This window comes from Saccopteryx bilineata, chromosome 2 (assembly GCF_036850765.1).
Source record: "Saccopteryx bilineata isolate mSacBil1 chromosome 2, mSacBil1_pri_phased_curated, whole genome shotgun sequence".
NCBI lineage: Eukaryota > Metazoa > Chordata > Mammalia > Chiroptera > Emballonuridae > Saccopteryx > Saccopteryx bilineata.
The window spans coordinates 280,379,801-280,402,979 of NC_089491.1; the positions used below are offsets into that span (position 1 = coordinate 280,379,801).

A 23,179-nucleotide genomic window follows, 5' to 3' on the forward strand; every position below is an offset into this window, starting at 1 on the left:
AACATTAGACAGCAAGGATTTTGGGCCAGGTAAATGTGAGGGAGGAAGCTGCCGTTTACACTGAAACGGGAAAGACACAGAAGCAGCTTGCGTGTGCACGTGCGTGATGAAACAGGTGGGAAACAAGGGTCTGGTTTGGGCCAGTTTAAGAGTAGATGTCCTGACTGGTAGTTACATTAAAGGGAGAGACACAAATGTAAGGTCTTGGGACTGAACGAGCACAGAGAAGGGGCCTGAGAGCTGAGGGCCAGGCAACCCCACGCAGATGCCAGGGGAGGAGGAAGACTTGCTGAAAGGAGCGGCCAGGGAGGTCAGAACAGAGCAGCCAGGGGCTGTCCGCAAGCTGGCAGAAAAGGTCAGCAGAGAGGGCCGAGCACCAGTGCAGGCTGACCCGGTGAGGCCAAACACCGAGCTCTGGGTGGGGCGGCATGGAGGTCACGGATGACCCATTGTGGTAAATGCTAAAACAGGAGGTCTGCCTGGAATTGGGGTAAGGAAAACAACATAGCTGGCCCTTGAGCAACGCAGGAGCTGGGGTGCCGACCCCCACACAGTCAAGTCTGTGCAGAACTTACGGTTCCCCAGAAACTTGACTAACAGCCTGCTGTTGACTGGAGAGACTGCCAATAATAAACAGCCAAGTAAAAACACACTTTGCATGTTTTACGTGTTACATGCTGTATTCTTACACTCAGGTATGTTAGAGAAAAGAAAACATTATTGAGAAAATCGTAAGGAAAATAATGCTTACAGTATTTACTGAAAAAACCCACGTGTAAGTGGACCTGCACAAGTCAGCCTGTGCTGTTCAAGGGTCAACAGAAAACAGCGGGGCAGACGAGGTTGCCTGGCTTTGCTGTGGACGGAGGCAGATGACAGAATGGAGCCCAGCGGAGGACACAGTGGAGGTTCCATGGGTTCTGTGCTGTCCTCAGGAAGGGAAAAGGGCAGTGCACTGAACGTTCGTGGGAGAGACACAGACATGGGGGAGGAGAGATGAAGATGGGAGAGGGAGAAGTAACTGCTAGAGCGAGGCTCCGCGCCCAGAGGGGAGCCCAGAGTGCGAGGGAGCGGCTGGCGCTCACGGCTCAGCCCCAGGACAAGGAGACCAGTGGCGCTGAGGGGGTGCATGGACACTCTCCTCCACCTGCTCCCAACTTCTCAGGAGGCAGTGGGGACGCTGACTGATGGGGGAGGTGCCAGGACCCAGGAGCTTGAAGGGAGACGGGAGAGCTGTCTAGAGGATTCGGGACAGAGAAAGTGAGAGTGCCGGGGTGAGTGAGCTGAGGACTATTTCAGTGTCAGACTGTGGGCTCTTGTGAGGTAACCGTCAATTTCAAATTTCACTTAGCCCCTATCTAAATCAATACCTTCCTGTAATTTACAATTTTTTTTTCTGAGATGGAGTAACAACTACTTAAGACTTAAATCTTCTAGGAGTAAAAAAAAATTAACATAGATAAAAAACAATATGCCAATAGAAAATAAACACATACACGTATAACTTTTTTTTTTGGCCTTTGGTACTTGTCACCATAGCAGTCATTTGTCACTTGGTATATGGTACTACTTACAAATACAAAGATATGTAAAACTCACATGGAATCTATTTTTAAAAGCTGTCATCTCTATTTTAAGCAAGCAGATAAGAATTTACTGAAACATTAAGAAAAGTGACTCTGGTGTTTTATTTTAAAATATACTTCATCTTTGCCTAGTTCAAATAGTGTCGCATTTTAATAACTACACGGCACTCCTGTTACCTGTGTATCTGCAGATAAAGTTGGTGCAGTGCGCAGCAAGCATCAGAGAGGAAAGGCAGGAATTCCTAAACAAAATAAAAAAATAAGATGAGGTTAAGCATCTAAAATTCTTTACTGTTAAAACAATCACCAAAATGACATCAGGCTATCGTGTACTGAGCACCTACTAACTGCTCAGCGGACACACTGCAAGAGGCTCTAGGTGCATTAGTTTATTTAATTTCGGCACTTGCAACAACCCTACGGAGTGCTGTTATCCCATTCCACAGGACAGATGCTAAAGCTTAGGGAGCCAGCAGCTGACCAAGACATGGGAGACCAGCAAGGCAGCGTTGTAACCGCCCTGCCCATTACGGTAGGTCAGCTCCTACAAAGTAAAAGAAGCTTTTTTTATTATTATTGTCATAGGACATAGAAAAAAAGCTGGTAATTAATTCTTAAAAATTCCCCTGGTAGAAAACACTTGATTAAAAATGGCATAACTAGGCCCTGATGGCAGAGTAGGTAGACGCTACCTCCTCCTGTGAACACGTCAAAATTAGACTGAATTATGCAACACCATCACTGAGAACTACCAAAGGACTAGTGACCCAGCCCACAGTGCAAGATGTGACTCGGCAGCCATGACAGATTGGGGTGGGGAGTGAGAGGGGGCCGAGAGGTGGATCAGCGGGGCCCACACCCACACGTGGCCATCACATGTTGGGAAGAGTGTCTCGGCTGCAAAGGAGCCCCTTGAGGAGCAGGGGTCCTGGCTCCACACCCAACTCCCAGCCTCAGGGCACCAGTGGCAGAAAGAAGAGCCCCCCAAGCATCTGGCTATAAAAACCAGAGGGGACTGCACCTGAGACGGAGGAGGCTGGACACCCAGGAATCCCTCTTAAATGGCTGGCACATGGACTCACTCATTCATGGACCCACTCGATCTGGAATCCAGGACAGAGGCGGCAGCCTATCAGGAGGTGACAGGGACACAAGGTGGAACTAAACTGACTAATTTTAGAGTGAGGGCTGCAAGGGCAGAGGTCAGCCAGCTCTCTGGCAGGTGCAGCCTCCCACTACACCACCAGATCGAGCAGCTGGGTGCTCTATATCAGTGGTCCCCAACCCCCGGGCCGCGGACTAGTACTGGTCCGTGGGCCATTTGGTACCGGTCCACAGAGAAAGAATAAATAACTTACATTATTTCCATTTTATTTATATTTAAGTCTGAACGATGTTTTATTTTTAAAAAATGACCAGATTCCCTCTGTTACATCCGTCTAAGACTCACTCTTGACGCTTGTCTCGGTCATGTGATACATTTATCTGTCCCACCCTAAAGGCCGGTACATGAAAATATTTTCTGACATTAAATCGGTCCATGGCCCAAAAAAGGTTGGGGACTACTGCTGTACATTAACCTGGCTAACTCCGTTCCCATTCCCCTAGCCCTAAGGATTCTGAAACCCTGCCTAACTCCGCAAGCCCAGGGGCTCCTCCCCCAGGGACTTCTCCACACAAGCCGCTGGCCCCAGTTTGCACTGCAGACATTCCCCAAATTGCACAAACCCCAAAGCAGTGGCCAGCCTTGACGTGCCCTCCCCCGCTACACCGCCCCAACACCTTACGTGGTCACTCACATCAGAGAGCCCCAGCCCAGCAAACAGCAGCCGGCCTGGCATGGGACGGAGCCTCAGCTGATCAGACATAAACCCGCAAAAGTAGCAGCTGGCCTCAGCTCACACTGTCGTGCCCACCAAAAAGCTGCAAACCCAGCACGAGGGGCACCCAACCTAAGTTTGCAGCTTCAGACCTCACCAGAGCATAATCAGCTCCAATGACACACCGGAGAGAAACTACGCTGGCACAACAGCCCTGCTAAGGCCCCCGTCCGTGGGGCTGCGCTCAGCCCCTGCACTCCCCTCCACGGTGACCGCCAGCCCTCCCAGCCAGGCCGCCCAAGGGCAGCCCTCTCGCCCACGTGCCCACAGCACTCAGGGTTCATCTACAACAGGAGGGCACTTAGCCCACACTGGGGACACCCCCGGAACACCCAGCTCAGGGCACCAAGGAGGCTGAGCCACTGAACCCCACAGGACACCTACTGCATAAGGGCCACTCTACTAGGACGGAGACACAGCAGTTCTACCTATTACATACAAGCGAACACAGGGAGGCAGACAAAATGAGACAAAGACACACATCCCCAGTGAAAGAACAGAACAAAATCCAGGAAAAGAACCAAAGGAAATGGAGACAAAAAGTCTACCAGATGCAGAGCTCAACACACTGGTTATAAGGATGTTCAATGAACTAAGTGAGAACTTATACAAGGGCTGGAAACCATAAAAAAAAACCAGTCAGAAATGGAGAATACATTAGAGAGGGCCAGGCAGCTCAGTTGGTTAGAGCATCATCTTTTCAGAATTTACAGAGGATATAACTTTTGTAAATATTTATGCACCCAATGTAGGAGCACCTCAATAAAGTAAATACTGACCGGCAAAAAGGGAGAGATCAACAGTAATATAGTAATAACAGAGGACTAAGATAAGGAACAAAACAAAGATGTCCACTTTCACCACTTTTATACAACATACAGGGTGGGGCAAAAGTATGTTTACAGTTGCTCATATGAAAAACAAAACAACAATTAATAATATAAGAATAAATTCATACTCACAACTGTAAACCTACATTTGCCCTATGCTGTAGTATTAGAATTCTCAGCAAACAGATAAGAAAAACATAAAAGTCATTCAAATTATAAAGGAAAAGGCAAAATTGGCATTATTTGCAGAAGACGTGATACTACATAGAGAAAAGCCTAAAGATTCCACCAAAAAACTACTGGAGCTAATAAATGAATTCACTAAAGTAGCATATACAAAATTAACGTTCAGAAATTGGTTACAATTTTATATACCAAAAACAAACTATCAGGAAGGGAAATTTAAGAAAACAATATCATTTACACTCGCATCACAAAGAAAAAAATACGTAGGAATAAATATAACTAAGGAGATAAAAGACCTGTACTCAGAAAACTATTAAGACACTGAAGGAAGAAAATGAAGATACAAATAAATGGAAGCACATACCGTGCTCATGAATAGCAAATCTAACACTGGTAAAATGTCCTTACTTCCCAAAGTACTCTACAGATCCACTATAATCCCTGTTAAAATACCAATGGCCTTTTTCAAAGAACTAGAACAAATAATCTTTAAATTTATATGCAACCACAAAATACTCCAAATAGCCAAAACAACCTTGAGAAAGAAAAACAAAGTTGGAGGCATCACACTAGTTAATACCAAACTATTCTACAAGGTTATAGTAATCAACACAGCAAGATACCGGCATAAAAACACAGATTAAGCCTGACCAGGCAGTGGCGCAGTGGATACAGCATTGAACTGGGATGTGGAAGGACCCAGATTCAAGACCTGGAGGTCACCAGCTTGAGTGCGGGCTCATCTGGTTTGAGCAAAAGCTCACCAGCTTGGACCCAAGGTCGCTGGTTTGAGCAAGGGGTTACTTGGTCTGCTGAAGGCCCATGGTCAAGGCACGTATGAGAAAGCAATCAATGAACAAGTAAGGTGTCACAATGAACAACGAAAAACTGATGATGCTTCTCATCTCTCTCTGTTCCTGTCTGTCCCAGTCTATCCCTCTCTCTGACTCTCTGTCTCTGTAAAAAAAATAAAATAAAAAATAAATAAAAACAAAACAAAACAGATCAATGCAACAGAATAGAGCGCCCAGGAATAAGCCCATGCACACATGGTCAATTAAACTATGACAAAGGAGGCAACAATATACAATGGGATAAAAAGTCTCTTCAACAAGAAAACTGGGAAAACTAAACATAGATACATGCAAAATAATGAAACCAGACCACTTCCTTATGCCATATACAAAAATAAACTCAAAATGATTAAACACTTAAATGTAAGACCTGAAATGGTAAAACTTCTATCAGCAAACACAGGCATTAAACTCTCCGACATCATTCTTAGCAATACTTTACTGGATATGTCTCCTTGGGCAAGGGAAACATAAGAAAAAATAAACAAATGGGACTAGACAGTCTTTGCAGAGCGAAGGAAACAAAAGGACGAACTACTGACAAGGAGAGGATGTTTGCCAGTGATGGTGACACAGCCAATACGAAGTTAATATCCAAGATGTATAAACTCATACAACTCAAAACAAAAAAAATCCAATTAAAAACTGGGCAGAGAACCTGAACAGATATTTCAAATCCCAAGAGGACTACAGATGATCAACAGACATATGAAAAGATGCTCAACATCACTAATCATCAGAGGAATGCAAATTAAAACCACAATGAAATATAACCTCATACGTGTCAGAATGGCTATCATCAACAACTTTGCAAGGATGTAGAGAAAAGGGAACCCTCATGCACTGTTGGAATTGTAAACTAATGCAACAACTATGAAAAACAGTATGGAGGTTCCTAAAAAGTTAAAAATAGGCCTGACCAGGCGGTGGCGCAGTGGATAGAGCGTCAAACTGGGATGCAGAGGAGCCAGGTTCGAGACCCTGAGGTTGCCAGCTTGAGCGCGGGCTCAGCTGGTTTGAGCAAAGCTCATCAGCTTGGACCCCAGGTCGCTGGCTCGAGCAAGGGGTTACTTGGTCTGCTGAAGGCCCACAGTCAAGGCACATATGAGAAGGCAATTAATGAACAACTAAGGTGTCACAATGTGCAACGAAAAACTAATGATTGATGCTTCTCATCATTCCGTTGCTGTCTGTCTGTCCCTGTCTATCCCTCTCTCTGACTCTCTGTCTCTGTAAAAAGAAAAAAAAAATTAAAAATAGAACTATCATATGACCCAACAGTTCTTCAACAGGGTATTTATCCAAAGAAATCCAAAACATAAATTTGAAAAGACATATGCACCCCTGTGTTCACTGCAGCATTATTTACAACAGCCAAGATGTGGAAGTGTTACCGATAGACGAATGCATAAAAAGCGGTGGTGCATACACACAGTGACTACTACTCAGCATCAAAAATGGATGAAATCTTACCATTTGTGACAACATGAATGGATGACTTAGAGCAGTGGTCCCCAACCTTTTTTGGGCCACGGACTGGTTTAATGTCAGAAAATATTTTCACGGACCGGCCTTTAGAGTGGGACAGATAAATGTATCACATGACTGAGACAAGTGTCAAGAGTGAGTCTTAGACGAATGTAACAGAGGGAATCTGGTCATTTTTAAAAAATAAAACATCGTTCAGACTTAAATATAAATAAAACGGAAATAATGTAAGTTATTTATTCTTTCTCTGCGGACCGGTACCAAATGGCCCATGGACAAGTACCCGTCTGTGGCCTGGGGGTTGGGGACCACTGACTTAGAGGGTATTATGCTAAATAAAATGAGTCACACAGAGAAAGACAGATACCATATGATTTCACTTATATTTGGACTCTAAACAGCAAAAGAATATACAAAACAGAAACAAAGTCATAGATACCAAGAACACTTGGATGGATGACTGATGGGAGGGGTTGGCAGGACGGGTGAAAAAGGGGAGGGGTTAAGAAGCACAAACTGGCACTTACAAAAGCAGTCACAGGGATGTAAAGTACAGCACACGGAATAGTCAGTAAGACTGTAGTGACCAGGTGTGGTATCAGACGGGAGCCAGACATACAGGGTGATCACTCCGTAAGCTATGTAAATGTCTAATCACAATGCTGTATATCGGAAACTAGTATTACATTGTATGTCAACTGTAATTTAAATCAATTATTTATAATGGCATGATTAGGGGCAGTCTTGCCCCCTACATCCCAAGCAAACGTTAGATGGGTAACATCCCCTGAAGCCCCACTGGTGTGGGGCCCCTCCCACCACCTCCCTCTGCCCCTAAAAGACACGCCCTGCACACTGCAGGAAGCCCAGGGTCAGAGCAGCCTGCTAGAGTGAGCCCGCTGCCCAGGGACTGACTCCGGGAGCACAGCCAATCAGAGGGCAGAGTCTGAGCAGTGAAGGTGCTGGCCACAACCTATACTGTGATCACAATAAACAGTCACCTGACAGCCCAGCTTTTTCTCAGAAGGGAGGACATGGTCAAAAACAAATTAATGTGGACAACGGTTTTCTTTTCTATCCACTAATACCTATCACTAATGGCGTTCTCTCACTAGCTGCTGTGAGCACCCTCTGCTCATCTCTCCAAATGAATAACCCGCCCTGACAGCCTGCTGCTCTCTGCTCACACCTGCAACCACCACCTTGCTCCCGACGACTCCCAAACGCGCAGGTCCTCTTAGGTTATTACCAAGTTTTAAAGATTTGAACATTAAAACTTTAAAAACCTAATTAAGAAATATGGTGGAAATAATTTTATATATAGTAGTTAAAGACAATTGAATTATCTCCTGAAAACTGATTTGAGCTTACAAAAATAACTATATCTATATTTATATTAAATAATTTTTTCACGTAATTAAACAAATAGCAATGTGGTAGCCACCTAAATAGCATCATAGCTGCTCAATATTTAACAATTAGAAACACTAAACCAGGCCCTGGCCAGTTAGCTCAGTGGTAGAGCGTCGGCCTGGCGTGCGGGAGTCCCGGGTTCAATTCCCAGCCAGGGCATACAGGAGAAGCGCCCATCTGCTTCTCCACCCCTCCCCCTCTCCTTCTTCTCTGTCTCTCTCTTCCCCTCCCACAACCAAGGCTCCATTAGAGCAAAGTTGGCCCGGGTGCTGAGAATGGCTCTGTGGCCTCTGCCTCAGGTGCTAGAATGGCTCTGGTCGCAACAGAGCAACGCCCCAAGATGGGCAGAGCATTGCCCCCTAGTGGACGTGCCGGGTGGATCCCGGTTGGGTGCATGTGGGAGTCTGTCTGACTGCCTCCCCGTTTCCAACTTCAGAAAAATAGAAAAAAAAAAGAAATACTAAATCAAAAAAATTTAGGAAATATACTCTTGACAAAATAACTTCAAAAGATAAATCTTGGCAGGAGTGCTAAAACATGATAATTTATAATTCATGCATTATAAAAAGCCTCACCTTAGTATAGTGCAGAAGAGAGCTGGCAAAGAAACGACACAATTTGAGTGTTTTCTGAAATACCCTGTAGTCAGCATTATCCTGTTTCCAAAAATAGGAAATAAGAAAGCATAAGAAGAAAATATGATATTAGCTTAACTTGTAAATGAGACAATATTTTCTAAAAAGGTCTCTTAATAAACAGAATGTAAATATTTTCAAAGAAAACATAAGTCTACTCTGAGTTGTTAGGAACAATACAAACAAACACCATCACCAACAACAGAGATACTTCAAAAACGTGAACTCAACGCTGCTGAAAACAAATCTTAATCTAGAACGGGGTAGTCAACCTTTTTATATACCTACCGCTCACTTTTGTATTTCTTTTTTTTTTTTTAATTTTTTTATTTTTCTGAAGTTGGAAACGGGGAGGCAGTCAGACAGACTCCCACATGCACCCAACTGGGATCCACCTGGCACGTCCACTAGGGGGCGATGCTCTGCCCATCTGGGGCGTCGCTCTGTTGCAACCAGGGCCATTCTAGCGCCTGAGGCAGAGGCCACAGAGCCATCCCCAGCGCCTGGGCCATCTTTGCTCCAATGGAGCCTCGGCTGTGGGAGGGAAAGAGAGAGACAGAGAGGAAGGAGAGAGGGAGGGGTGGAGAAGCAGATGGGTGCTTCTCCTGTGTGCCCTGGCTGGGAATCGAACCCAGGACTCCTGCACGCCAGGCCGACGCTCTACCACTGAGCCAACCAGCTAGGGCCTGTATTTCTGTTAGTAGTAAAATTTTCTAACAGTCCACCGGTTCCACAGTAATGATGATTTATAAAGTAGGAAAGTAACTTTACTTTATAAAATTTATAAAGCAGAGTTACAGCAAGTTAAAGCATATAATAATAATTACTTACCAAGTACTTTATGTCGAATTTTCGCTAAGTTTGGCAGAATAAATCTTTATAAAACAACTTACTATAGTTAAATCTATCTTTTTATTTATACTTTGGTTGCTCTGCTACTGCCCACCATGAAAGCTGGAACACTCACTAGTGGGCGGTAGGGACCAGGTTGACTACCACTGATCTAGAACAGCAGAAGAGGTGGCCCTTCTGGGCTGACCTGAAAGTGGGAAAAACTGAAATGCCTGCTATTCTCTGTGATACGCGGTGAATAGGCGCTCAAAAGAAAGGGTCTTACAAACCAATAAAAAATGATATATAGGCCCTGGCCGGTTGGCTCAGTGGTAGAGCGTTGGCCTGGCGTGCAGAAGTCCCGGGTTTGATTCCCGGCCAGGGCACACAGGAGAAGCGCCCATCTGCTTCTCCACCCCTCCCCCTCTCCTTCCTCTCTATCTCTTCCCCTCCCACAGCCGAGGCTCCATTGGAGCAAAGATGGCCCAGGTGCTGGGGATGGCTCCTTGGCCTCTGCCCCAGGCCCTAGAGTGGCTCTGGTCTCAACAGAGCGACGCCCCGAAGGGGCAAAGCATCGCCCCCTGGTGGGCAGAGCGTCAACCCCTGGTGGGCGTGCCGGGTGGATCCTGGTCAGGCGCATGCGGGAGTCTGTCTGTCTCTCCCCGTTTCCAGCTTCAGAAAAAATACAAAAAAAAAAAAAGATATATAGAAGAGATAAGACATAAGAAGGCAGTTCACAGAAAATACAAATTGCTGAAAAACTAATATTGAAAAAGCCCAAATTACAATCTAATCAAGTATTCTGAGGGGAGAGAGAAGGTTATTTCATTAGCATATTAAAAAGACTGACAATTCCCAGGGTTGATGAGGAGGTAGGTGATACTGCTTTCACCATTGGCAGGAGCATAAAATATTACAGTCTTTGCATTATTATTAAGAGTTACAGCATTAAAATCCCTCGACCCAGAAGCAGCTGCTCTCTGGAACTATATCCTACAGGAATACTGCACAGGCATGCAATGCAACATTTATTATCTAATAAAAATTAATATGAACCAAGTATCCCTCAATTGAAGACTGATTAAATAAATTCAAGGTACATTCATAAACTGTAACAGCACAAAGTTGTTAAAAAGAATCAGGTAGACAGCACCTTCACAGCACAGTAAGCACTAAGATAAAGTAAAAGATCAAGTTGCAAAACAATATATACATAAAATAATCCTATTATTATTTAAAATGTATGTTAATAATTCCTAATCCCTCGAAAACAAACCAAAACCTCTAGCAGAGGAAGGTAGGATTCCACTTTCCCTGCTGGGTATCTGTGTAATGGGTGAGAATTTTTTGAGTGTGTTACTGATAAAATGGTGGGCAATGCCGCGTGTGTGTGTGTGTGTGTGTGTGTGTGTGTGTGTGTTTATGTGCAGAGGAGTCATCCTGCCTGGACTGAAATCCTGGCCTTCCACAACTAGCACGTGCTGGTGGAGACGTCATTTAACCTCTCTGTGGAGCTGCAATGTGGCTCAGACTGAGGTTACTGTAAGGTTAGAGTCTGACACTTAGGCAAGAGGAAAGTGAAATTAGACGCTGTAAAGAGATCAGAAAAAGGAGAATCAGTGAGGAACACCAGCCATGTGATAGGCCCCAGCCTCTCTGCTGCAGCAACAATTAACCAGGATAAAGACCATGTCCTAGAGCACGTAAAGGGGTCAGCCCCTATGAAATTGACTGTGGTTACTAAACAGCAAAGAGGCACAATGAGATGGAAAGCTTGCTAGTTTTGTGACTGGAAGACCAGAATCAGCAGCATATACCAGTTAGGATAGGTAAGTGACTTAGGCTAGGGTGTGTTTCGATTCACACCAAAATTTGGATTATGTCACTGTTGTAGGAACAAAACTGTCATAACCCGAGGACCCCCTGTAGGGTGATTCCTCAATAAATACCAACAGTGAACAGCAGAGGGCACTGCCGATGAGAATTTAAAGAAAAGAATGGTGACTACAGACCAAGGCAAAGCTCCATTTAGTCAAAGCAGAGTAGATACGGCCCAAGTTATCAGTCCCAAACACTCACAAATAAGGAAACACATGCAGATCTGCATGGAAGTTAGGAGAATTTACAGTTTATATTCTCTGGTTTCCCCTGCAAACAGCTGATAGGAGCTGCACTCGCAGACTTCAGGACAGACAGCCGGCCTGGCCAGGCACCCTCTGGACTTCTGTCCTTGTCCCCTGCAGACCCCCCTGGGGCGTGTCCAGGAGCCCGTCCCCTCTCACTCACTGAGGACTCCCTAGCTGGGTGCGGCGGTGGCAGGTGAGCAGGAAAGAACTGGGGACGGGAGGAGATGCCCGGGATATAGTGGGAGGAGGAACGGCCGTCCCATTGTGACAGGGGACACCCAACCAGTACCTCTCCTTTCAGCAAGGTCAGGGACACCAGGATGTGTACACAAAGGAAGTAGGGACAAAAAAATTAGGTAAAAGGGAAGAGAAAGAGGGGATGTAAGGGGAGGGGAGATAAGAGGAAAAGAAGAGGGAAAAGGTCAGCCCCTTCCTAGACTACTCCTCCCCCCTTACAACCCCAGGACTCCCTGCCACACGGCCACCCTCCGCCACCCTGTCCTCCCAGATCACCCCGCCCGACGGGGCTGCCCGTGCTCAAGAACTGGGTGAGTCCTCACACCTCCTCCTCTACAGAGGCCGGGCAGGGACAAGTACAGGTACAGAAACCTTCCCTCTGAGAGCCGCCAGTCCACAGCGGGGGTGTGTTACTGCTCCTCTGGGAAACTATTTAATTCGTTTTCCCATTGTAACATACAGCAGTTAGGTCCTGGGTACCATTAATCCTATAATTTAGGACTTTATGAGTTAAGTAAAATTTAAAGGGCTAATCTGAGAACAGAGGGCACTATGTATAACACTATCATAGGAAAACGAACTACACTTCCCAGTAACGTATTAGAAATAAAATTTTAGCATACAATGGCTCACAACTGGGATGCCAATTCAACACTACAACTTTCTGAAATCAAAATAAACGCTAGTACGTGTGATTTTAGAAGACATACATGCAGAGGTGCACCCTGGGTCCCAGCGGGCTACACGGCACCGGGGAAGAGAGGGCTGGTGTGGCTCTATCAGCAAGACACCGTTAGACTTTGTTCTGGGGCAGAAAAGAACGGAAGGATGGTGAGGAGACTGCCTTGACCGACCAGTCAGTATGTGAAAAGGACTGACAGGCAGACCCTAAAGGGGATGAGAGCAGACAGCAATCTAACGTGACGTGTGGGTGAAAAGTAAGTACGGGCTATAACTGTCTCACAGACTGAAACACAAGTGTGCATGTGCACGCACGCACACACCCGTGCACACACACACCCGTGCACACACAAACTAAAACCCTCCGAAGTGAAGCGATCCACAGTCAAAGGCACCCAGCAGCAGCGAAGGAAGGAGGCGCTGTCAGGGGCGGCGGGAGCACACACACCTGCGCCCCGGACTGGGCCACCTGCTCGGCCAGCTGCAGACAGGACTGGAAGGAGCCCAGGAGGTCCTCACACAAGCTGGCGACGATCTCTTTGTGCTTCAGCCGACTCTTCACAACAGCCTGGTGCTTCACGCTCTGCCTGAATGAATAAAAGAGCAGTCACCACAAGCGACATGTCAGGGAACTCAGGACCGTAAGACAGGATGAAGGAACACGTGAAAAACCACAGTGCACACGTATGAGACATGATATAGTTAGGGCATGCCGACTTGACCTATGGAGCAGCTACACTGGTTTAAGTTCCTGTTTTTTTATCTGTCCTTGTAAAATATTAACTGAAGGCTCACTGTGTGCTGGTCACTGGGCTAGGCTCTGGGGACAGAGCTGAATAAAAGCATGCCTCCGCCCTGCGCACAGACAGCGTGGCCGGCACGGGCGACACCATTAGCAATGACCTAACTCTGGCTGGGACAAGGCGAAGACAGGAGAGGCCGGCGTGCTACCAGAGATCTCATCTCACTCACTCTCAGGGCAGGGAGGCAAAGAACACCAGCACGGGGATGGGGCACGTGGGCTGAGAACTGGAAGGGAAGCAGGGGCTCAGGGTATAGGGGACAGAGAGGCAGAAGGGAAGGATGGAGGGGCAACCCGGCAGAGGGGAGGGGTGGAGAGGGGCGCTGAGGAGGGACGGAGAGGAGCACCCCAGCAGAGTGGAGGGACAGAGAGGGGCGCCCCGGCAGGGGGGAGGGATGGAGAGGGGCGCCCCGGCAGGGGGGAGGGATGGAGAGGGGCACCCCGGCAGGGGGGAGGGACGGAGAGGGGCGCCCCGGCAGGGGGGAGGGACGGAGAGGGGCGCCCCGGCAGGGGGGAGGGATGGAGAGGGGCGCCCCGGCAGGGGGGAGGGACGGAGAGGGGCACCCCGGCAGGGGGGAGGGACGGAGAGGGGTGCCCCGGGAGGGGGGAGGGACGGAGAGGGGCGCCCCGGCAGAGGGGAGGGACGGAGCGGGGCGCCCCGGCAGAGGGGAGGGACGGAGAAGGGTGCCCCAGCAGAGGGAGAGCCCTGACCAGGCCCGGAGATAGGAGAGCTCAGCACGTGTGAGGAACAAAAAGTGGGCAAGCACAGCGGGACGGTTGCTGTGGAGAGCAGAGCCCAGCGAGGATCAGGTCTTAGTAAAATGGGGTGGATATTAGGCCATTGATTGACAGGAGCAGATTACATTTTTAAAAGATCAGTCTGAATGCTGGTAGAGAGTCAATGGTAAGCGGTTAAGGGTGATGGTGGTGGTGATGGAGACTCAGCTAACGCATCGAGCACGTACTGTGACATGCACCATTCTATTCATTTCACCCTGATAAACTGAACTCTCACGATAACCCCCCAAAACAGGGCCACTGTCACTACTCCTATTTCCAGATGAGCAAATGAAGGCTCAGAGACATTAACGATGTTGCCCAAAGGTTCGTTCAGGGAAAGTTATTTCAGCACAGACTCAAGCAGCATAGCCCTGAGCGGACACTTCCGACCACTTCTGTCAGCTGCTGCCGACTGAATGACCTGGTGGTGACAGCCCAAGACCTGCATGCCCTCACCGGCTGACATGCTGCGTCCGGGTGTGGGGGAGCAGCTCGCCCCACGCCCCATGCCTGCGCCATAGCCGCTCCGCTCCCACACTGAGACTGAGGACCGCCATGGCGCCCTCCCCGGCGGCCCTACCTAGTGCTCCAGGTACAATTACTTTACAAATGGAATTAAAGTTGACCAACCCAAAAGCTTATAATGAGGGGGTTATATTCAGCTAGAATTATAATTATAATTTATCTAAGCCTGGAGATAGGACACGTGTAGTCTATTAAACAACAGCAGTAGCAAGCAAGTGGTTCAAGTTCAGTCTGGCCACAGAACTTATTTCAGAATCCCTAGCTAATGAGCAAAAACTTTTCCTTTTCAACTTCAGAGGAAGCAAAGTGAAGTCCAATTTGGTTCGGGAGCTCCGCATAGGATTACATGGACTATCAGACAGCAGGGTCAGCGATCACTATATACACCTACAGCAAATGTGTTAAATACTACCTAAGATGAACAATTAAGATTTGAGATATGGAGGCCCTGGCTGGGTGGCTCCATGCATAGGGCATTGTCCCTGTGTGCTGAGGTCATGGGTTCAATCCCGGCCAGGGCACATATGAGAAGCAACCAATGAGTGCACAATTAAATGGAACTCAGTGGAACAGTAAGTTGATGCTTCTCTCTCCCTCGCCCTCAAATCAATGGAAAAATTTTTAAAAAAATAAAAAGAGAGCCCTGGTGGGATAGCCCTGTTGGTTGGAGCATCGACCCAAAGCGGAGGGTGCCGGTTCAATTCCTGGTCAGGGCATACACAGGAACAGACTGATGTTCCTGTTTCCCTCTCTCCCCCCCTTCCTCTCTGGCTAAAATCAACAAATAAAAAAAAAAAATTAAAACAGGCCCTGGCTGGTTTGCTCAGTGGATAGAGCATCGACCCAGCATATGGACATCCTGGGTTCAATTCCCAGTCAGGGCACAAAAGAGAAGCAACAACCTGTTTCTCTCCCCCTTCTGTCCCTCTTCTCCTCCTGCAGCCAGTGGCTTAGTTGGTCTGACTGTTGGCCATGGGCACTGAGGATACTTCGGTTGGCACAAGCATCAGCCCCAGATGGGACGCAGGCTGGATCCTGGTCGGGGTGCATGCAGGAGTCTATCTCTCCTCCTCTCACTTAAAAATAAACTAAAAGAAAAATAAAAAGAGTTGAGATATAAAAATATTACCACAAATAAAAACAAAAAAACTTACTTAATTATAAATTTCCAAGTGTTGGCATGAAATGCATGGTCCATGCTGGAAATCACAGAGCACATATCCAACAATGAATGAATCACTGCAAAGAAAATAACAGAACACTTAAAACATTCCAATGTCATGAGTTTTGCCTATATTTAAAAGTGTCTATTGAACAATTTGACATTTGTTAAAATGGGTAATTCAGTTTGCAAAAATTGTGCCAAAAGTTATTGAAAATAAGTCACACTTTTAAGGTTTTTATTAAAACCTTAAAATTTTATGGAAAATTAACTTATACCTACCCTATGACCTAAAAAAACTAAAATGTTTTATAGAATAAAGTGGGACCCTCTCAGAATTGAAATGTGTTATATATATAGAATATTCTACTCTGAAATGACAAAATGAACCTTAAGAAAAAGAAATCTAACGGGAGAATTACTACTAATTTGCACAGTTCTCATGGAAGTCTTCTACCCTGCCTCTGGCAGGTTATTTAAAAATGTGGCCACAATAACCTCCCTGTCTGGGTCCACACGCTTGGGCAGTTGCTTTCCACAGACTCTGGGTTCAGCCATACGATTTGCTTTGGCCAACAGGACAATAACCCACGGCGAGCAGAGACTTCAAAAGTGCTTGTGGGCCGGGGCTTGCCCTCCCTTGCTGCTCTGAGAAACCTGAGGTCACACAGGTGACAGAGTGGGCTAGCATGCTGCATGACACACTACACACAGCTGGCTCAGAACTTCAGCCTCTGTCACAGCCAGATGTGAGCAAGACCAAGACCACACACAGGAGTGAGCCACACCTGTCACATGGGAGAGAGCACTGCTCCGCTGAGCCCAGTGGAACTGCTGGTGCCCAGAGTCCTGAATAAACAGACAGTGGTGGTTTTAATCCAGTAAACTTTCGGGTGGTTTGTTACAAAATAAAGGTACCTAACGCGCCACACAAAACGAATTTTCTCTCTTTACACAGAAGTGCCGAGCGCAATCTTGGCCTCACTCGTCAGAGTCCTGCTTTCCAAGTTCCGGGTCACAAGCCATTAGTGAGTGAAGTCAATTCTTTAAAAGTTAAATAGAATGTAACAAAGTCTATCACATGTAGAATGGGAGTTATTTTATGTATCATTTATAAATGTGGTGACACACATGACATACGTGTGTGTAACTACCTATGTAACTACGTGTTCTGAGAAGGAATGCGAACGGCATTTAGTACCATGAGATACAGTTTAAAAACTCTTCAAGCTACCGTCTGAATCTGAACCACTTCAGAGGCTTTCAAGTTGTATCATTGTGAAGAAATGACTTACTATCACCATTAACTGAATATATAAATCTAATGGTAAGGCATCAGATATCAATTTTTAATTCTAAAATTAAAAAGATTTACCTGGCAGGATTCATTTTTTTTTTACACATAAAGTATTATGAATCATTAAAAACAATGAGGTTCAATAATTTAACTGACACATGATTTATAGTCAGTGCACAGCAAATACTAAGTTTCTTTGCTCACCGATCACCATATTTAAAACGCCATCGTCCTCCACAACCACGGGGTCCACGCACACCATATCCAGCAGCTCCATCAGCTGCTTCTGCAGGGAATAGGCCTCCTTGAAAAGAGCCTGGAGAAGGTCTGACACAAGGTGCAGGCGCCCAGAGTAAACAGACTCACTATTCTGGTAAAAAAAAAAAAAAAAAAAAAAAAGAGAGAGAAAGCAAATCATAAAAAGCTCAAAAGCCCAATTTACCTTCACTCATACTATCAGAAATCACAAACTTAATGTGTGCACTGAATCACATATTCAGTCATCAAACAAATGTTTAGTGAACGTCCATTATATAGTGTCTTTCAAATGTGAAAGCATGTATTAAGTGATTTAACTTCCAAGCCCCTGCAAGAACTAAGGGAGAGAAGTAACAGTCAGGTGTGTGACAATGTAGCAGCCGACCACCAAGGAGAAGGTTTAATTAACTGATGACTTCCATTCACCCAGGACACAGCCGTGTCAAACTGCCTGTGACCCGCAAGTCCCGGGCCAGCTCTGTGCTCTACAGCTGCTCAGGGTTCATGTCCCTCACAGACACCTAACCATTAAGGGATTCGTCTGCTTCCTGGCATCATGGTCGAGAGAATTATTTCACACAAATTCTATCACTTCTAAAGGAAACAGGAGAAAACAAACAAAAGGCAAAAGTCTACTTTTTATCACTTCCTTATAACTCCTTATTATAAAATACATACATATGTGCTTTTGGTTCTATGGCAAAGTCTATTCCAATAACAAGGGCTAAAATGTAAACTGTTATTTATGTACCAATGCTGTTTGACTCAGCCCCTCTGCCCGCAGATCCCAGGCCATGTAACGTGTGCCGGACGCACTGCTCACCTTACAGTGCACAAAGGTACTTCTGACGACGTGCAGGACCGAGGAGGGGAGGCTCGGAATGTTTTCTAGAACGATGGACTCTTGTGTGGCACAGACGTGCTGAACGCACCCTGTAAGAGCTCCCAATACCTGCACCATGGTCTGAAAATAAGGGAAGACGCTTCATTCAGACTATATTCCTTTGTGACCCACAAAGTGTCAGACTGGGTGCTAGGGCAGAGCAGTGAACAAGATGGACACTCTGCCCCTCCGTGCACAGAATTTCAGTCTCTCAGAACTACACATATTGGGACAACTAGCTAGCCATTTGGTTAAAACAAAGAGTTGGAATCCTAACCCACAATCGAAGACCATGGCAGGCATTCTGCCCACGTGCTTTGAAATTACAGGGAGGGCGAGCTAGCTCCACTACTCACCTTCCTTTAAGATTTTAGAAGTTTACTCAGCATGAAATTCTACAAACAATGCAAAATCAACGTTTCTGGAGTACCTTCAATTCCATAAACATAATTCCAGCATGGGGCCATCACATAAACCAGTGGTCCCCAACCTTTTTTGGGCCATGGACCAGTTTAATGTCAGAAAATATTTTCACGGACCGGCCTTTAGGGTGGGACGGAAAAATGTATCACGTGACTGAGACAAGCGTCAAGAGTGAGTCTTAGATGGATGTAACAGAGGGAATCTGGTAATTTTTAAAAAATAAAACATCGTTCAGACTTAAATATAAATAAAATGGAAATAATGTAATTATTTATTCTTTCTCTGTGAACTGGTACCAAATGGCCCACGGACCAGTACCAGTCCTTGGCCTGGAGGTTGGGGACCACTGACATAAACAACACAAGCCCAATTAACATCACAAAGATTCTCACACTCTTAAGTTCCCTCCATCCCTCCTTTTCTACTATGTTCGACTTACTTGTAAAATATTCCTGAGACTGGTCTGGATTTCCAAGTTTTGGCTTGATAGTTCTCTAGCTTGACTGGTTAACTCACACATCATGTCATCAAATAATTTCACAGCCTGTAAAAGCAAAGCAGGTTATAAACAGGAATAGAAATCACTAGAAAAGGAAAGACATCGTTTAAAAAATCAGACAATTTTTATTTTGCCATCAGTAACACCCTTGGGATATTGTCTAGTTTAACAACTGCACCTACAGAAGTTTAAAACATACATAGTAATTCTACTATACAATCTCTTTAAAAAAAAAAAGACCTCAGACAGAAATCGTCATTTTCCATTTCTGTGATTTGAATCTAGTAACAACAATTAAAAAATTATTCAAGATTCATTTTTTGGTGAACTAACAAATGCAAGCGCCACTCTACATAATAAAAGATAACGGTCTTAACCAATCAGCATTCACACGGGCGTGGACTAGGGTAATTCTGGACGTGGTAAAGCATTTGTGCTGAAGCTCCTGTTCACTTGTATTTCTAACCAGTTCCCCTTTTCCTCCACCTCCAAATACAATTCCTGGGCAAGAGGCACAGTATGTGACCTCAGAACTAAGTTTCTGTCTATGAAAAGTCAGCCACCTTAAGATCCTAAACCTAGGACCTTCCTGAACAGTCTGAACGGCCTACACACTGCAGGATCAGCACAGAGGCAACAACACGCAGTGCGTAGGGAGGATGCTCTTTCCCACGGGCCTGCTGGTGCTCAGCACCGTTTCCCTCCACACAGCGCTGGGCCTCCTCCTGCTGGTCAAGGACCAAGTCTAAGGAGCTTTTCAGATGGAGAAGAATCAAGTGAACAAGAGTAAAAGGAATTCTGTGATCATCTGAGTCAAAGCCAAGCTCAGAAGAAATCCATTCCAGAGTGTAGGTTACCATAAATACATGCTTCATTTCGGCACAAAGGTACCTTTCCTTCTCTCAGTTAAAAGAAAAGAAATGACTGCTTTTCAGAGAAAAAGTATTTCATGTCTAGAAAGTAATAATGTAGTCTGTAAATGTTAGTTATTGGATTTTACCAATATTCCAGCCTTCTTCATCCTAGGACTCCTTTAGTGAATCTTGGGTCCCTTCTCCAGACAATTCTATTCAACAGTTATTAATAAGCTCTACAGAGAAGACACAACAAAGGGACTTGCTAACTCTATCACCCATCCCAAATTTTCATTTAACAGCTTTAAAATACAAGAGCATTTAAAATTAACTACAAATAATGGAAATTCAATTAGTAAAGGATCCATACTATCTGAAAATAGTTTTTAATCACCTCATTGCTCTAATACCACCATATTCTTACATGAGATCTATTTTCTACTTTTTCTGTAGGACAAATATGTTTGATAAAAAAAAAGCCACAATTAAGAATGATCTAAAACAGAGGTTAGATTTTAATGCCTTCGTAACTTGTATATTAAGAAAATAATTACTATACCTTTGGCAGCACTTGTGAAAAGAAAGTCTGTTCCAATGTCAGGTGGTTCATGTGAGGTAAAAACATTTCTACAATAATTTTCAGAATTTCTATAAAGCAAAACAGTAACACATTTTGTAGAGATATGAAATCATGTCAGCCAACAAAGGTCACTGCTCTTTCCGAATGTGAGAACATGTAAGCACAAGCAACAGAAAGCACTGTACAGTTTCAAACACCATAATCTTTGTAGAGAAATAAAGTAACTCACATAAACAGCAAAAAAGGGGGGGGATACCTTAGTCCAGAAGTTGAGGACCAGTAAATGCATGTGGGTACCTTTACTAAGGAGGATCTGTGATCAGTTCAATGATTCTTATAGAGTAGTTAAGACCACGAAAAAATGTTTACAGTACATACTTTAAAGTTAAAAAGGCCCCAACAGAGTACACCAATTTTAACCCACATAAACATTGCGTGCAAAGACTAGAGTCTGGCAGGAATACACAGAAATGAGATGAGAATGTTCTCCATTCAAATCTTCACCCTTTCAGGCCCATAAATGTTTCTTAGTCCTGTTTTACTGCATGTTTCAAATTTTCTAAAATAAATGTGTAATTTGTACTTAGGATAAAAACAATTGTTACTTAAAAGAATTAGACCCCAGCAGGCAACAGAGATTCAAAGTTATAAACAAATATCCCGCAGCCAAGTGAGATGTAACCAGGAACAGCTGACTCAAAGCAAATGTAAACCCGAAGTCCAGTCTTCACCCTCCACCTTCTCTCCTGGAAAAGACGGAAATTGCATCAAGCAGGAGCGATGGAGATGGACTGGGATGAGAAAGCCAACTCTTCCCACTGACAAATGTGCCATCACCTGAATAATCAGTTTCCTGTACCCTAGAAACTCCTTTCTAAGTGCTGCTAACACACTGGAAGTTGAAAGCAACAGACTGCAAACTGTGTTTCCTAGAGGTCTAACCACGGCTTAACAACTAACACAAGGTTTACACGGTGCTTACACGTTATTAAACAAAACACACGTGCTATCTACTGAAAATGGAATTTTAAACTTTACATACTGTAATCAGAAGGAATTCGGAAATTTAAGTAACTAAACATTGCAGAGGCTATAAATAACACTACAATAGGAAAAGATTTAATCTGGAGAAGATACAAAACTGTATCGCCATAAGTATGACTCAGATTTTAATGACATCACAATGAATCACACTATCAAGATAGTTTTCACTTGAAACCAAGTCAATACAATAAATTTTTAAAAGGATAGTTTTACTTACGAATATGTTCAATCCAACTGTCAGACTGTTGATACATGGAGTAAAATAATTAAGGAAGATCACAATAATAGGATGCTCACATCTGAGAATAAATTTAAAAGCACTGTTCTTGAAGTTTCAGCAATGACCCGTAAGAGATTGAAATTAGACAAATTACTGTAATAATTTTACTTTTAAAAAGTTAATGCTTATTAGATAAACAAGTAATATTTCGAAAAAAATTTACACAAATTATTTTCAAAATTGCTCAGGGATACTCTTGCCTTTTCAAGCTGTATGTAGCTGTAAAATATTTTGGACGAATGACAAACAGTAAACCACAGGTTTCTGGTCTCCAATGAGAGAAAGCAAGTCCTCCCTCATCAGCATGTCTATGGCATTTTCTGTACCAATCTTAAGTCACTCACCACTCTCTATCTTTTGCATATCTCTCTCACCAGCCTTACCAGACTGAAACTCTTCTGCAAGTAGCAATAGGAACGTACAAAATGTCACGGTAAATTATCCTAACAGCATTGACTTTATAAAGTACAATGTGTCCGTAAAGTCATGGTGCACTTTTGACCGGTCACAGGAAAGCAACAAAAGACGATAGAAATGTGAAATCTGCACCAAATAAAAGGAAAACCCTCCCAGTTTCTGTAGGATGATGTGGCAGCATGTGCACATGCGCAGATGATGACATAACACTGTGTATACAGCGGAGCAGCCCACGGCCATGCCAGTTGAGATGTGGATGGTAGAGGAAAGTTCAGTGTGTTCTGTGGCTCGCTAAATTCGAATCCGTGACCAAAGTGCAACGTGAATATTGGCGCGTTTATAACAAAGCGCCACCACATAGGAATAACATTACTCGGTGGGATAAGCAGTTGAAGGAAACTGGCAGTTTGGTGGAGAAACCCCGTTCTGGTAGGCCATCATCAGTCAATGACGAGTCTGTAGAGGCTACATGGGATAGCCCTAAACAATCTGTGTGTGAGCCCACATTGAACTGCACTGAATAGGTATGAAACTGGGAGAGTTTTCCTTTAATTTGGTGCAGATTTCACATTTCTAATGTCTTTTGTTGCTTTCTTGTGACTGGTCAAAAGTGCACCATGACTTATGG

At 44.7% G+C, this 23,179-nt stretch overlaps 1 protein-coding gene across 9 annotated transcripts in view; it reads right to left on the reverse strand.

The window, feature by feature from the left end:
• FIRRM (FIGNL1 interacting regulator of recombination and mitosis) overlaps positions 1-23,179 on the reverse strand; it is a 46,117-nt gene that overhangs the window by 19,149 nt on the left and 3,789 nt on the right. For 3 of the 9 annotated variants that reach the window (XR_010729331.1, XM_066261066.1, XM_066261065.1), the window contains exons 2-10: positions 22,072-22,111; positions 20,790-20,878; positions 19,317-19,421; positions 18,395-18,535; positions 17,518-17,683; positions 16,009-16,093; positions 13,196-13,334; positions 8,813-8,893; positions 1,764-1,828 (exon numbers count right to left, since the gene is read on the reverse strand). Coding sequence is in view for 7 of the 9 variants with exons in the window: in XM_066261066.1 (XP_066117163.1) it covers positions 1,764-1,828; positions 8,813-8,893; positions 13,196-13,334; positions 16,009-16,093; positions 17,518-17,683; positions 18,395-18,535; positions 19,317-19,421; positions 20,790-20,878; positions 22,072-22,111 (911 nt within the window). In the remaining 2 variants the exon portion in view is untranslated. Of the gene's footprint in view, positions 1-1,763; positions 1,829-8,812; positions 8,894-13,195; positions 13,335-16,008; positions 16,094-17,517; positions 17,684-18,394; positions 18,536-19,316; positions 19,422-20,376; positions 20,459-20,789; positions 20,879-22,071; positions 22,112-23,179 lie in introns of those variants that run through there. The other 6 variants (XR_010729332.1, XM_066261068.1, XM_066261070.1 and 3 more) reach the window with 5 other exon arrangements.